At 34.7% G+C, this 14,567-nt stretch overlaps 3 protein-coding genes across 3 annotated transcripts; all 3 read left to right on the top strand.

The window, feature by feature from the left end:
• Positions 1-7: 7 nt before the first annotated feature.
• Positions 8-3,272, top strand: LOC143450376 (nudC domain-containing protein 2-like). The gene is made up of 3 exons (XM_076950894.1): positions 8-564; positions 1,169-1,339; positions 3,100-3,272. Exons 1-3 carry the CDS (start codon positions 447-449, stop codon positions 3,270-3,272), a joined length of 462 nt encoding a protein of 153 aa, XP_076807009.1. The 5' UTR covers positions 8-446.
• A 123-nt stretch (positions 3,273-3,395) lies between these two features.
• On the top strand, positions 3,396-5,659 carry LOC143450375 (bifunctional peptidase and arginyl-hydroxylase JMJD5-like). Its single transcript, XM_076950893.1, has 7 exons — positions 3,396-3,563; positions 3,723-3,863; positions 4,009-4,137; positions 4,219-4,394; positions 4,612-4,792; positions 4,933-5,094; positions 5,308-5,659. Exons 1-7 carry the CDS (start codon positions 3,396-3,398, stop codon positions 5,569-5,571), a joined length of 1,221 nt encoding a protein of 406 aa, XP_076807008.1. The 3' UTR covers positions 5,572-5,659.
• A 2,134-nt stretch (positions 5,660-7,793) lies between these two features.
• LOC143449384 (uncharacterized) lies at positions 7,794-13,316 on the top strand. The gene is made up of 11 exons (XM_076949563.1): positions 7,794-8,039; positions 8,195-8,265; positions 8,371-8,444; positions 8,603-8,705; positions 8,921-9,066; positions 10,049-10,191; positions 10,284-10,371; positions 10,531-10,654; positions 10,897-11,048; positions 11,559-11,713; positions 12,004-13,316. Exons 1-11 carry the CDS (start codon positions 7,882-7,884, stop codon positions 13,046-13,048), a joined length of 2,259 nt encoding a protein of 752 aa, XP_076805678.1. The 5' UTR covers positions 7,794-7,881; the 3' UTR covers positions 13,049-13,316.
• Positions 13,317-14,567: the final 1,251 nt, after the last annotated feature.

A 14,567-nucleotide genomic window follows, 5' to 3' on the forward strand; every position in this document is an offset into this window, starting at 1 on the left:
TCATACCATACCTACCGATAACAATGTTGGTTGGATAAAAGTACGGACTATTTGCGTTCACCTAATTAGATTGCTATGATAAGTAAAATCATGTGACAACATAGCAGGCAGGCCTTGAACTTATCGAAATGCGAAATTTGTTAATTGCGCGAGGTCAGACTGCAGAGTATTGCAAGAGCACAGCCGAGAATTTTTGGACTTTGGTGATTTTTCCCGTTCATTGATTGCTGATGGAGTTGTTATTTTATCACGCTATGTGGTTAGAATTTAATTTTTGTTCCTCCACAGCCAATAATGAAAATTAAACCATACGATAATAACAAATCGGCTAAGTAAAATTTGGTTTGTTGGACCTATGTATATAATACTGGTTCAGATATATTAGGTTCAATAGGTTGCTGGTGGTTAAGTGAATCATTACTCCAGCAATTGTCAGATTTGTTTCAATGTCTAGTCATTTTGATGAAAAAAGTGGTGTTGTGAATTGTGTGACTGACTGGGGTCAATGGTATCAGACTGCTGAGGAAATTATTTTAGAAATTAATACACACTCTAACATTCGAGGTAAGTCCACTGAGTTTAACTGACATTATGTTCATATTTTGTCTCTACTGAACTTTTATTGGATTTCAGTAGATTATAAAATTTCATCTTTTTTGATGTGGACATAATTATTTTGGGCTGTCACTATTTCGCAGGGAAAATTCGTACATTTAAAGCTATTTTTACAGTTTTATGTTAACCTAATTTAAATCTTATAACATAAATAGTAACCTAAATCTAAATGTAGTTTCAATTACTGAATAGCTAAAATCAACTTTTTGCATACCCATTCACTTTTGAATCTAACTTTAACAAGGAACTATGTGACCTACTTCTGGTAAAATAGTCACTCTCTTTATTCATTATTCTGTTAGCAGTACAATATTAATTCAATATTATACAATACTTCACTGCTTTCTGATTAATTTCTTTTAAGTACAAAAACATTGAAATCTGTGATTAGTGTATATTTCCAATTTTTAGAAGTTGACACGTGTTCACCTTAGACCTTAGTTACAAATCGTAGCCTGCTTTCATCTCAACTATAATGATTTCAGTATTTGTTTCTTATAAATTTATATGATTTACCTATGTTGTAACCATTAAATATTTGTTCTATTTACAGGGAGAGATGTCAGTGTAAAAATAACTCCAACTCATATATCTTGCTTCATTAAAAAAGAAGAAGTTCTTGATGGTGATCTCACTCATAGTATCATAATAGATGAATCGACTTGGAGTGTTGAGGACAACAAATTAGTCAGAATATTGCTTACAAAATCTCTTCGAAAAGAAGGTTTGATTATTTGTTATTGGATATTTTTAATGTTATGCCACTAGAATACAGTATATATATATATATATGTATATTTGTTTATTTTAAAGTCAATAACAAACTATCTGTAATAACATGACATATATTGTGTATAATATATGTATTATAATGCTTACAAAATCTCTTCAAAAAGGTTTGTTTATTTTGTTACTGTATTAGATATTTTTAACGTTATGCCACTGGAATACAGTATCCATACTTATTTTGTTTATTTTAAAGGAGATTAAACTATCCGTAATAACATTTGATAGAAACTCAGTAACACGATCATCCTTGAGACTAAAAAAAAAACTGATCCCATGACTGGGACAAACATGTTACTATACAAGGATTTGACCAGGTGCTGGATTGATCATTGTGTCCGAGTGCAGTCACTTAGTATTAACTTAGATCACTCCAAATGCCAGATGTTAGCAAACTACCTATGATGTATGCAACACAATAGGACGCCATTTACAAATAAATTATATTTATTAATTGTCACTGAGCTTTCATTTTTCCATGATTCCTATTCAGTAATAATTTTAATTGGGACTGATAAAAGTGACTGTTCACATTAGTCTATTTATCAACTTGAGCTTGTTATGTACTATTTCTACAAGAAATCTACACTTCATTTTGATACCAATGTAATATGAAATAATTTTTCAGGATGGTTTGTAGTCAATTTTAAGCATTGCACTAGGGATATGCAGAGTCAATTACTTCGCATTTTTCTTTGGATATAATCAGTGCTGGTAAATTACTAAAACATCGATTGTATAGGCCTACTCAAAAATGGGATCACGTGAATTAACCGTGAACAAATTAACCGGCGACAATTGGTCGTGATCAACTGACCGGCAACAAATTGGCCGGCGACCCAAATCAACCGCATTTTAACCGTACAATTGTATAAAATAGGTAGTCGTTCAGCGGCGACTTAAAACCATCGATGAAGATTTTGCAAACCGTAACATATTAGATTTTCTCAGAGGCATCGCCTACAACCTACGATTTGTGCAATAAACTTCCTTATTTGTCAAATAACAGTTTGTGTAAATTTTAGTGCCCTTATTATGTAGTGTCATATGTGTTTTGCAGCGAAGTTGTTTTAATGTATTACTCGTATTTCCAGAAGTCTTTTTGTTTATTTAAATAAATGTTTTAATTTGTATTGAAATAAAAATAAATTTTGTTAAAAAAAGTAAATAAATACGAACAAATATTTACTTTAAATATAATATACTACCATCAACTTAAACACAATAATTCAGCCCTTGCACGGTCAATTTACCTCCCGGTCAATTTTGATTCTGGTCAGTTTACGTCACGGTCAGTTGTCCCCGGTTAGTTTGTTCGCGGTCAATCGCACACGGTTAATTGTCATGGAACCCTCAAAAATGCCCCATAACATTTGTTAAAGATTTGTACATGTAGATTAAGCATGTTATAAGCACCCTCAACATCCACATTTCTTACAAACCACCTAATCAAGTGAGGTATAACTTTGTAAAATAGTGCAAAATTACATATCAGCCCGGAGCCAGAACCCACACATTTGTCATGACCTAAAACTTACATTCACATTGCACAGCACTTGTAAGGGTCATCCCCAACCTAGAAGTGAACCACACTGATCTTTGATTTGTGTAACAGGTTTTTTTAAACAGCAGCGTAAGGTATTTTAACCAAAATCACATTTTTTACTGTTAGATGATCCTCCATTTTTATATTCATAGGTGCATGCTGGAAGTCTTTATTTGCTGATGGAAGGTTTGCTCCGGATGAGTGGACGTTTGATCAAATGCAACGTAAAGTAACTCTGGAAAAATATCAAGTTGATCATCCAGGATTTGACTTTAGTTCAGCAACAATATCAGGAAATTATATTTCTGGTGGAGCTCAATCTTAAGCTTTGAAAAGCAAATTATAAAACTTTCGTCAAACAAGCATTCTATATTTTAAAGACTTCAAATCTCCAGATGTAAAACATTCTGTGCGGATTGCATTAATTTTTAAACTACATTTTTGATAAATGACGATGGATCTTTTACCCTGTGACTCTTTTTTAATGATGAAAGATGTAAGGTCACAGCTAAAGTCGTCATCTCCGATTAACAAAGCTGTTCAACATAAACTTAGTGTGGCCTGCAACTTGCTATATGACAAGAAGTTTGACCAAGCCAAAAGCACAACCGAAGAAGTAAGGCAGTTTTTTAAATCGAATAATGTTAAATTTGGAAACTTGTTGTTTGTTTGATTGTTACTGAAGCAATGAAAATGATGATGTCTGTCTTAAATTGTAAAACCACAACCACTTTTTTCCTAACTTCAAACAAATGATTTGACTTCTTGGTTTTAGGTAATAGATTATGCTTGGGAAATGTTAAACACAGGCCATTGGAAAGATGTGCCCATGGGATGGCGTATTGTATACTCTTTTGCATCGTTGTTTAAGGCAGTTTGCATTGCAGAATCAAAGGACTCTTCTTCAACACCTGGGGTATGTTCCATGTAGCGATACTTAGAATGTACAACCATTTCCTCAATAATGTGAAAATAATTTACCAATATCCAAAAAGAAAGAATTGAACAAACATATGCCATTTTATAAATGTTACACTAACGACTATCCAACGTACGTTTAGGAAATATGTTGTGTGTGTGACATGGCATTACTTATGGGAACTTCGATCTTGAATGGAATTCTCTATAAAATGATATCAGTATACAAACCAAAACCAAAGGATGACAGTAGTACAAAGGTTTTTCCATTGGTAAGAAATTATTACAAACACCTTTAAAAGTTAGGCATAATTATATCAATGAATGATAAAAAGTAATTCAAACTATTTTAGAGTGTTAAAAGGCTGAAGATGAGTCCCCTTGATGATCTTAGGTTGCGAACTGGTTTTGCAATTCCTGTTATAAAATGTCCATCATTGGCTTATTTTAAAAAATTGTACATGGAAACTGGTACGCCAGTTATCCTAGAAGACTGTGTACAGCATTGGCCTGCATTAACAAAATGGAGGTATTTGAAATAAGTGTTTTAATTTGTTTTTAACCAAGAAATAGCTTTTAATCATGAAATATTGCCAATGCCGAGCAAACATTCTTCAAAATGACAATTTGACATAATGTTAACTAAGTTTTATTCCTTTAGTTAATCTAGAAGGAACTAGAAAGAATAATATTCTTCAGGTTTACATTGTACATTCAAGGACTTTGATATTTCTTTATTAAAACAGCCCAGATTACATCAGCAGGATTGCTGGGTATAGAACGGTTCCAGTAGAGATAGGATCAAGGTATACAGATGATGAATGGGGGCAAAAATTAATGACAATTGACAATTTTGTCAATAGTTACATAAAACCTGTTCAACCTAAAACAAAAGGCTATTTAGCTCAGCACCAGCTTTTTGATCAGGTACTTTTGTTCTAATTTATGATCTACTTTTCACTGCTGAGTAGTAAAAATGACGATGCATTAAAACGTTGTTTGTCCTTACTGCATCTTCGTTTTCATGCCACCTAACCTATAAGTATGAAGGATGATGTTTTATTTAGATCCCTGAGCTGCGTGAAGACATAAGCATCCCTGATTACTGCTGCATTTCCCGAGATGTTGACTTTGATCCAGATGAAGATGTGGCAATTAATGCTTGGTTTGGTCCAAAGGGAACAGTGTCGCCTTGTCATCACGATCCTAAGCATAATCTACTAGCCCAGGTGAAATGATGTATACGCGATATTTGAAAGATATGCGGCGTGCATTTAGCACATGTGAACTGTTTTCGGTGCATCGAAAAATGTATGCACAGTTTTGAGCTACTTAAGGAAAAACTGCACGTTACGTATGCCATGAAATGCGATCAATAGCTTATCGAAAAACAAAATTTTGTTCTTGCACAGAAAATGAACCATATTTTAAACTGTGTGTAGGTTGTAGGACGAAAGTATGTTCGTTTATATGACCCAGACTATTCTGCTGCCTTATATCCTCACGAAGATGTGCTGAGTAATACCAGCCAAGTCGATGTGGAAAACCCAGATCTTGAAAAATTTCCTTTGTTTGAAAAAACCGACACATTGCACGCAAAGGAATTTGTTTTATTACCCGGACAGATGCTTTACATTCCACCTAAACATTGGCATTACATTCGTTCCCTTGACATCAGCTTCTCTGTAAGTTTTTGGTGGACTTAAATTGATGATTCTGTTGTGAAAGTCTATTCCACATTGCCATTTTGTTGGTCGAGTTCGTGCAAAATAAATCTAAAAGTTGCTTTCTATAGCACCAGACGCTCTTTATAGTTAGTGCAAACAATTAAGGAAAGGATTAGGCCTATGCCATTTGTTGGAACGAAACATTTCTGTAGCGCTTAACAAAGCTAAAGCTGCTGCCATTCCCAAGGTGAAAGTACTGAAGTGCCTATTCAACACAGTGGTCCAAATTGCCGCTCCAATAAAGATGTAAAAGTTTCATTAAACTCGATCCACAGGTTAAATAATTTAAACAACGATACAAACAATCTAGCCCAGGGCTTATATTTTTTAAAACTAAAACTAATTGAAAGCCGGCTACACACGTTGATGACTCAAAAAGGCTAAGATTAACCTATTTACGGAGAGGACCATAATTGGGAGATAGACTAGGGTTATGATAACTGAAAAAGTCAAATTCCTGACGGTTTCAATGACCAAATTTCGCGACACCAAACAGGCGCTATACGGCGATTTTACAGTATGTTCTTACATCCTACCAATCCAAACGCTTATTTTGTCCGCAAGACAGTATCACTGTCAGTGAGGGAAAAAAGCACAGAACTGCCACATTTGTTTAGACTTTAGTCCAACAACTTTCTATTTCCGGATTTGCAAAAACTGCTTTGTTTTAACATAAATAATCAAGGAATTTTATTAACAAAGCCAAATGTCTACGCTCTGCTTATGTAGCTATTTTAATTCCAAATTCCAGTTAACGGATAGGTGTATCCGCAAGATGTTGAGTTGCACAGTTGTAATGAATGCTAGTTTTTGCGCAGTTAACAATGATTGCTATACCAGAGTGTATTTAACTTGTTTCCATTAAAGGTATGCATGGAGTCCTTAATATAGAGTATTGTGTGCTGAATTACAGATCTCAATTAAATATTTTCTGTAGCTATGTGACAAGAAATGTCGGTCCCAGTCTTTGGAAAAAATTGTATCCCCCAAACAATGATGATAAAAGAGATTTCTGGGGTTATAAATTTGATAAAAATTAAAATTGTAACATAAATTAACGACTACCTGTAAGGTGGCACCGTTTTGTTCAATCAAGGCATCTAGCTGTAAAACTAAACAAATCACTTCGATATTGAGCATTTATTTTAGTACAATATGAATAAGCTTTTTAACGAGAGTAGCTTTATTTACTCGTCCCCGACGTAACTTCCGAGTTAATTTAACAAAATTGGTATTAATGAAATGTCATTATGTTGTTATTTTTATCGCTTTTACCTATATCTTACTTATTTGTAACCTGTATTGCATAACACGCTTACATCAAAGTTCTTCCGGAAAACGCCATATAGAGCTTACACAAATGCACACTAAGAAAACATATGCATTTCGTGATATTTTCTGCGTTAAAATTAGCAATCGTGATGACGACTGTAAAATTTTCTACTTTTTGCAGCATATGCGTTTTTTGAATATTCAGACATAAAAAACGCTGTTGAGATATTATTTACATTTGTTAGCAATAAGTCTGCTACTGTGAGTACTTTGTTTAAAAGGTGGATTCAATATTTAAACCTGAGCTTGAATACTTGTTGTATAGAATTTACAATTATATGACTAAACGTATATAAGATACATGGTGTAGCCACAAAAGTCGAAAGCTTACCGAACACACAGGAAAAATAGATTTTGTATTGGTCAGAACTCAGAAGTAGGCTATTTACAACCAAAACCGAACGTTTAGGTGTATAAATTCGCTGATATAACTGTTCCACATAACTTTATGTAGTTACCTTTTAACCGATTGCTAATTACCCATCAGTACCCTTTACTGTCTGTTTACCCATTTTAAGTCTATTTGTAAAGTGTAACCATCAATCTAAAGCAATTCAGGGAGAATCTAAAGATATATAACTATTCTGTGTTACGATAAGAAGGTGTTGAGGAACGGATTCAGCATTTCGTGATGCCAGCTGCTGAGTAGCCTATTAAAGTAATAACTTTAAGTAAAATGCGTTTCCTGCATATTTTGCTCAAGAAACGCTATTAGCTTGATTATAATCGTAAACAACATTTTTGTGCTGCGCAACTCAACACTTTGTTTAAAAGATGGATTCAATACTTGCTGTAGATCTTATGTAGATCTGTAGATCTTATGAGTTTATGGCTTACAACGTTTGCAACTTTTACTTATAGTCGACAGTATAACGAAAGGTAAAGTGCTGTTCAAAATACGTCAGGAAGATTAAGTTTATTAGCACATTAAAATATTAAGTGTTGCTGTGGTGTGAAATGGAGCAAAAATTTTTGTCCATACCTGAATGTAGTCACGAGAATAGTGCAGAGAAATCCCGTCGATTATCAGGTTTGCTGACAAAAAAAATTTGGAAAGGAAGTCAAGAAACCATTGCCAGCATTTATGGTGTTTATGCCCGAGTTAATGATGGAAGGTATATGATAAATAGTAACTCTATGCTTCTTACATGTTACTTGCGCTTCGTTATTCAAATTTCGCCTGGGTAGCGTATATAACTTTTTACTATGTTATGTGATGTATTAAACCTTTAAACATTTAGCTCTTAATTGATTGCGAAAATTCTTTCAGAATCTTAAAGTTACGAGATGTGTCCGGTTCAGTACCTACTCGCGAAGGCAGGACATTGCATCACGAAAAGTGTAAGCAGTTTTTTTAAGCTGGTTAGCCTTTTGATCATACTTAAACACTGTTCATTGAGAAAAGAAATGTGTAGGCCTAAAGGAAATTTTTGCAATAAATTTCAGTTGTCCGAAAAGAAGAAGAAGAAGAAACTAATTTTGAAATAAATTTCAATTCAAACCAGTCTTCAAACGACCAGGTTCATGTTTGTTTATACTAAATTAAATTTTTTTAAATTATAAGTAATGCTTGGTAAATTAAAACTATCCTCTTGTTTGTAGGCATACATTAGTATCAAAACGATTTTTCCCGATGTTTTATTTCATATCAGAGTTTTATGCAATCTACCTTGTTTAGGCGCCGACAAAGTCTTATGTTCGTGCTACCATAATTGCGTTGTTTAGTTGGAAAGCAGCTATTTTGAGCAGATTCACTATCGTAAATTTTTTGCTTGGACTAGGTAAGTATTAAGATAAGCTTTCAGCAAACTTGTTTACCATTTGTGTTTTTGATATAAATAAGTTAATGTGAATCAGTGACCGAAGGAATTTCGCTCAAAAATATTACATCGTGGCAGACAATGTCTACGTCTTCACTAACACCTATAGTTTATAAAGCTTATTTCAAATTAACGATTTAGCATTTACTGTTACGTAAATCTATTGCAATTCTTAGGAGGAATTACATTACACTTCATTGATCTTATTTTGGATTGGGTCAATGCTTTTGGTTACTTGGATCGGCTGACTGCCGAAGAAGACAGTCTGTTCTATTTCGGCTTAACTGTAGCTGCGATCATTTTCCCGTCGTTCATCATGCATGTAAGCATACACCATACAGCAAGTGGTTTTACTACACGAAACCAGTTTACATATAACGAATATAGTATAGGACTAATATACAGGATTAGCTACCAATCGTATATATACGCATAATATTTATTAGCAAGAATGACGCTATAAGTCCGTTAGTAAAATTTCCTATATTTACTTTAAATTGTTACATCACTATTTTGGTTTATTTCGGACTTTAATTAATCCAATCCAACCTGGGTGAGCGACAGTTGGACATTAACCGCGTATGTTCGACCTTGCACAGTAGTTTTTAATCGCTTATTACTTAAAAACTACATATCGTAAAGTAATCGAACTTTCACAAGTTTGAAGAAAAATTCTTTGTCTATCGATTTTTAACATATTACTTATGTTTAAAAAAGTATACTTTGTGCAAAACACCTATTTTCACAAGTTACACGTATGTCAATATTTTACTATGTCGTATGTCTAAACAGGTTTGTTAAATCCCTATACGTTAAGAGTCTAACGAAATCAGAGAAATGTTATTTTTCGACCCGTATGCCTGCAAAAAAGAAAAAGAATACAAAAAAGTAGATTACAAATATTTGTGACGTATAGGTAAAGGCTTAATACCTATTTTTTTTATAATGATAGCATTTCACGTTCCACTTCAATCATTTCCTGAAACTAAAAATAATTGTCGTCTGTAATCTTTTCTTAAAAGACAAAGTTTTTACGTATTCAAACAATCTTAATCGTTTGTTGTTATTTTTATTACTCGATGTCACATTTTATTACTTGATGTCACAGTTTATTACAGTACAGTCGCTCCTACTTTTAGGCTACATTTACCAAAACATTACAAATGACTTCTGCGAAAATAGAGTAAGTAAATGTATAGAGACGTTGGGCTATAACAGACAAGTGAAAGTTTATTATTGAAATGAAACTTTGAAATGTGTGAAACTTGTCCTACACATCTATAGGTGTTTTACTTATCTTTCAGACATTTTCCGCTTGGTGGGAGGTTGAAGATTTTCAGTATAACAAAATAGAAAAGAGGAAACGACAGATCAGTCACAGATCCAATCCCTGTTGGTACTTCTGCATAGTAATGTCACACATTTTGCAAATCGCTCCAGTGTACAGGTGTTTAACGAAAGCTGATCATTGTTAACCTTACTAAATCAGGCCTCCTGTATTTCGTATCTTTGTTACTATCAGACACTAACATTCCTTAGATATTCCCGCGCATTGTACTATGGAGTTAAATCGAGACAACAGGAAGTAATGGGCCACATGAATTGGTGGAAGTTTTACGATGACTTGGTATAGTTATGCTTTTGATTACAACACATGTAGTTCATATTGAGCTTTTGTTGAATAGGAATTTTAAAAATATAAATTTAAAAATATATACTACATGAATACGAATAACGCTGTTAGATTAAAACGAGTACCGTTATCTAAACTGCATCTATTCTTTAGTTCCTAACCGAATTATATGACATCAATTTTATGCGCATGACTGAGGCATTTCTAGAGAGCTCACCCCAATTGATACTGCAGTTTTATATCATGATCGAGTTGCAAACCGTACCTGCAATTACTGGTAAGTTGTATTGCACGCATATCGGCCTACCACAGTCTATGGGTTAGTGCCTATAACTTAAAAGACAAAAGTTTTGCATGCACTAATCAACTTATTACTCCTAAAGCTACCTTAGTGTTTGTTGGAAACCGCTTAAAAAGAAAATATAATAGTGTAGTGTATTGCCTAAGTCTATAATTGTACAGAGTCCGTATCACTGTGCAATTATTTCGTTCATTTAAACGTGGACAATTACTTTGCAGTTATATTTTGCTTGGCATCAATGTCGGGCATAGCATTAGCCTTTATTGGTCAAGAAATGTCGCAAAGAGATATGATCAAAGGAAAACGGCAATTGTCTATTCTTGGAATTTTGGCGTTAGGATTTTACAGGGGCCTTACAATGAGTTCTCGGGTAAGCATGGTCACGTAAATCACACACATCGAACTTACGGTCGACAAACAATTTCTTATTTTATTGTCCTACCCAACATCACATTGAACACCATTTTTGAATACCTACTAGTCGCATTTCACTTTAATACGGAACAAAAACCTGTGGTTCTATTTTCCATTTTATGGGACGCCTGGCACACAATGCTGAACGCAAATCCTTAGCTATCCGTACAATTGTTACAAAAACGATTTTCTGTTCGGGCTTAAAGTGCTGCTAAAGAAATCCTAAATCTAAAAAAAACCTGACTTAATTGACAAAAACTCGAAAGGTATTTCTTTAGCGACCGTTTTTAAGTGAAAATGCAGTTCATTTTAGTGTCAAACAAATCAGAGTAAAGTAGATCTTATGACAACATGCATATAAAATGTGGCGTTCAAGTCATGCCTATATGGCGGACAAGCTATAGGCCTGTTTGATTTACGTACAGCCTTAAGATCTGCAACAAGAGCTTTTTTCTTCATATGATAGATTCTGTCCCATGCACTACTTCTTCATATTAATGTATTGGCATGGATTGTGTTCTTTTTTACACACTGGCTGTTTTTCTCGTTGCTAACAATGTGGAGGAAAACAAAATTTTGTCCCACGAAGCTAAGGGAATATGCCTATGACATAGTGATCGGGTAAGCATATGTTTATCATTGTGAGTAGATTTGGCCACTGTCTCATTCCAATATGCAGTGCATATTCCAATGCACATCAGCTTAGGCTTACTAAACATATTTTTCTGTCTACTACATTTCAAATGAAATAGAATCAGTGTTACATGTCCTACTACATGTGCTATGCGGTTTGCAAGTAGACGATAGTAGGCTACATATGCAAACTTTGGGTAGACATTTAACTACATCTAGGCTTAGGCCTATATACTTAAATCCAACAGAATAAGTGATACTAGTTATTCCTTTTTTAGGTTTTGCTTAAATTTTGGCTATCTCAACGTTCACCCACAGTCAAAACACCGTCATCCAATGATGATTTATTACTTTTGTATGCTGGTTGAAAATATTGCCATTTGTTTGTTGTGGTTCTACATTCGAGACGGAGGAGGAAACATTTTGGAAACGTTGAAGCTTTACTTTCAACCAAAATTCATAACATTAGAAACGAGCAATATCACCAAGTCAAACCAGACCATTCATATGTCAGGCGAAAATGTCAAACCTCCAATACCAAATGATATCGCACTGCTTTTGGTGTTTGCCGTCATAATTTCTAATGTAATTGGACTTACCGTTGTACCGATTTATTATTTTGTTCTTCGGCCAGCTACTCGACATATTTGTGCGTGTCTTCGACTATCACACTACTCATCCAATCAAGATAACGAAGTTATTTCGACAAATGAATTGCTGGATGAACCTGGCCAGCCAAGTACAACAAGCACCGCAGATTTCGAGTCAGTGTACATTACTGTCAGTGAAGCTGTCGACAAACGTGGTTTTAATTCCTGTCCTGCATCGCTTGTTTCAAGAAAAAAAAAGTTGAAAATTTCACCAGCGCCGGACATTGTAATGCAGAAGACTTTGGAATCAACATTTTCGTTGAATAATGTTCCACAAAGGAGCTTATCTTTACCAGACTGTACAAGGTTGAAAGGAACGGCCCATTCCTGTTGCGCCGCAAATTTCAAGCCTTTACAGAAAAACATGCAAAACGTAGACGACGAGTTCAATAGCATTTCATCTCCAAAACCAGAATACATAGAAGAATCAAAGAAGATCCACTTGTACAAGACAAAAAAAATTAGAAATTTTCATCAAAATAAAAACCGATCTATTCATTCTGATAAAACGCTATCTGTAAAACGAGACAAATCGTTTACGAATGTGGCTGGAAGAAACGTTTTTAACCGAAGTTTACGAGCTTCCACTTTGTACTCCAGACATTACTCAACTAAAGTTGGTTTGCGTTTTGTTGGACAACTAGCAGCAAATTTGGTAACAACAATACAGTAAGTAGGCCTAGGCTTCAGTGTTGTAGCCGATATCAAACCGAAGCAGATTGCAGTTCAAACTGGAAGCGAAATTGTTGGTTCTTGGTGGTTTAGCACTCCACACCAAGTAATCATTTCTTTTTTTATCAGAAACTTTCTAGAATTACATTTTGCCTCATACTTTACGTCATTTGTTGATTTCATTTAACCCTTTGCGGTCCACCTACATCCCTGGGATGATAAACAAAATTATGTAATGCTGTCCACCTACATCCCTAGGATGACTTTTGTGTACAGCGGTTTTTACGGGTCTACCTACATTCTAAGAATGTTACAACATTTTTTATCGATTTTGGAACATAGTAGATGGTATTTATTAGGGTTTTCCCCTGACTTATGTTAAGTTGAAGTTAAGTTGGAACTGGAAAACAGTTAGTAAAACTGGGGTAGGCAAGAGCAATTCTTGCACTCAGCAATAATGAATTTTGCTTGTTATTGTATTTTATTACTACCTTGCAGACGAGAGTTGTAGTAAATAGTATTGGATTGTTTATAGTAAAATGGCTGCTAGAAGGTTTAGTGCTAATGATGTACTTGAAATGCTTGATTCTGAAGATGAAAATCATTCAGACATGGAGGTTGATGAAGAGAGTGATTTTTCTGATTCAGATATGGAAATGAGTGATGATGGGAGCTCTGATCCAGATGAGCACTCAGACAGTGATGGATCTACCTCTAATGATGTTGTAGACTCTAATGGATGGAGAATATGGCATGATAATGACAGTGATTTTCCTCATCACCCATTTACAGCTACTGATGTGGGACCAAACTTGGAAAAGATCCCAGAAACAGAATTGGAATATTTTCAAAATTTTATGTCGGATGAAATATTTATGGAAATTTTGGTGGCAACAAATGCATATGCAACAATACGACTACAGCAAAAAAGATTTGTAAAGAATTCTGTATGGTATGGTTGGCAAGATTTAACTTTGCCTGAATTGAAGGCTTATCTCGGAGTTGTACTGAAGATGGCTTTGGTAGAAAAACCTGAAATAAAGGACTACTTCAGTAGAAAATGGACTGAATATTGCCCATTTTTTCTTGATGTATTTTCTCGTAGGCGTTTTCTGCAAATACATTGGATGCTACATGTAAAGTCACCGGAACCAACCACTGCACCTATAACCCGTGGAAGTGTAATGAAAAATTTAGTTTCTTGCATCCAAGAGAAGTGCCTTCGGAATTTCACCCCTCGGCAAAACATTGCTGTTGATGAAAGCACAGTTGGATTCAAAGGGCGTATTGCTTTCAAAACTTATAATCCCCAAAAACCTACCAAATGGGGGCTTCGGGTGTATGTCTTGTCTGACTCGGAATCTGGGTATATCTCAGCTTTTGAACCCTATTTTGGAAAAACTACTACAGAAAATTTGTCGCGTCAAGATCTGCCGTTTACATCGAGAATCGTGATGCATTTAGTTGGCAAGCTGCTGTCAAAAGTCAGAGCAAGTGGTTATCATGTATACACAGACCGG

The sequence above is a fragment of the Clavelina lepadiformis genome, chromosome 3 (genome assembly GCF_947623445.1).
Source record: "Clavelina lepadiformis chromosome 3, kaClaLepa1.1, whole genome shotgun sequence".
In the NCBI taxonomy this organism is placed as follows: domain Eukaryota; kingdom Metazoa; phylum Chordata; class Ascidiacea; order Aplousobranchia; family Clavelinidae; genus Clavelina; species Clavelina lepadiformis.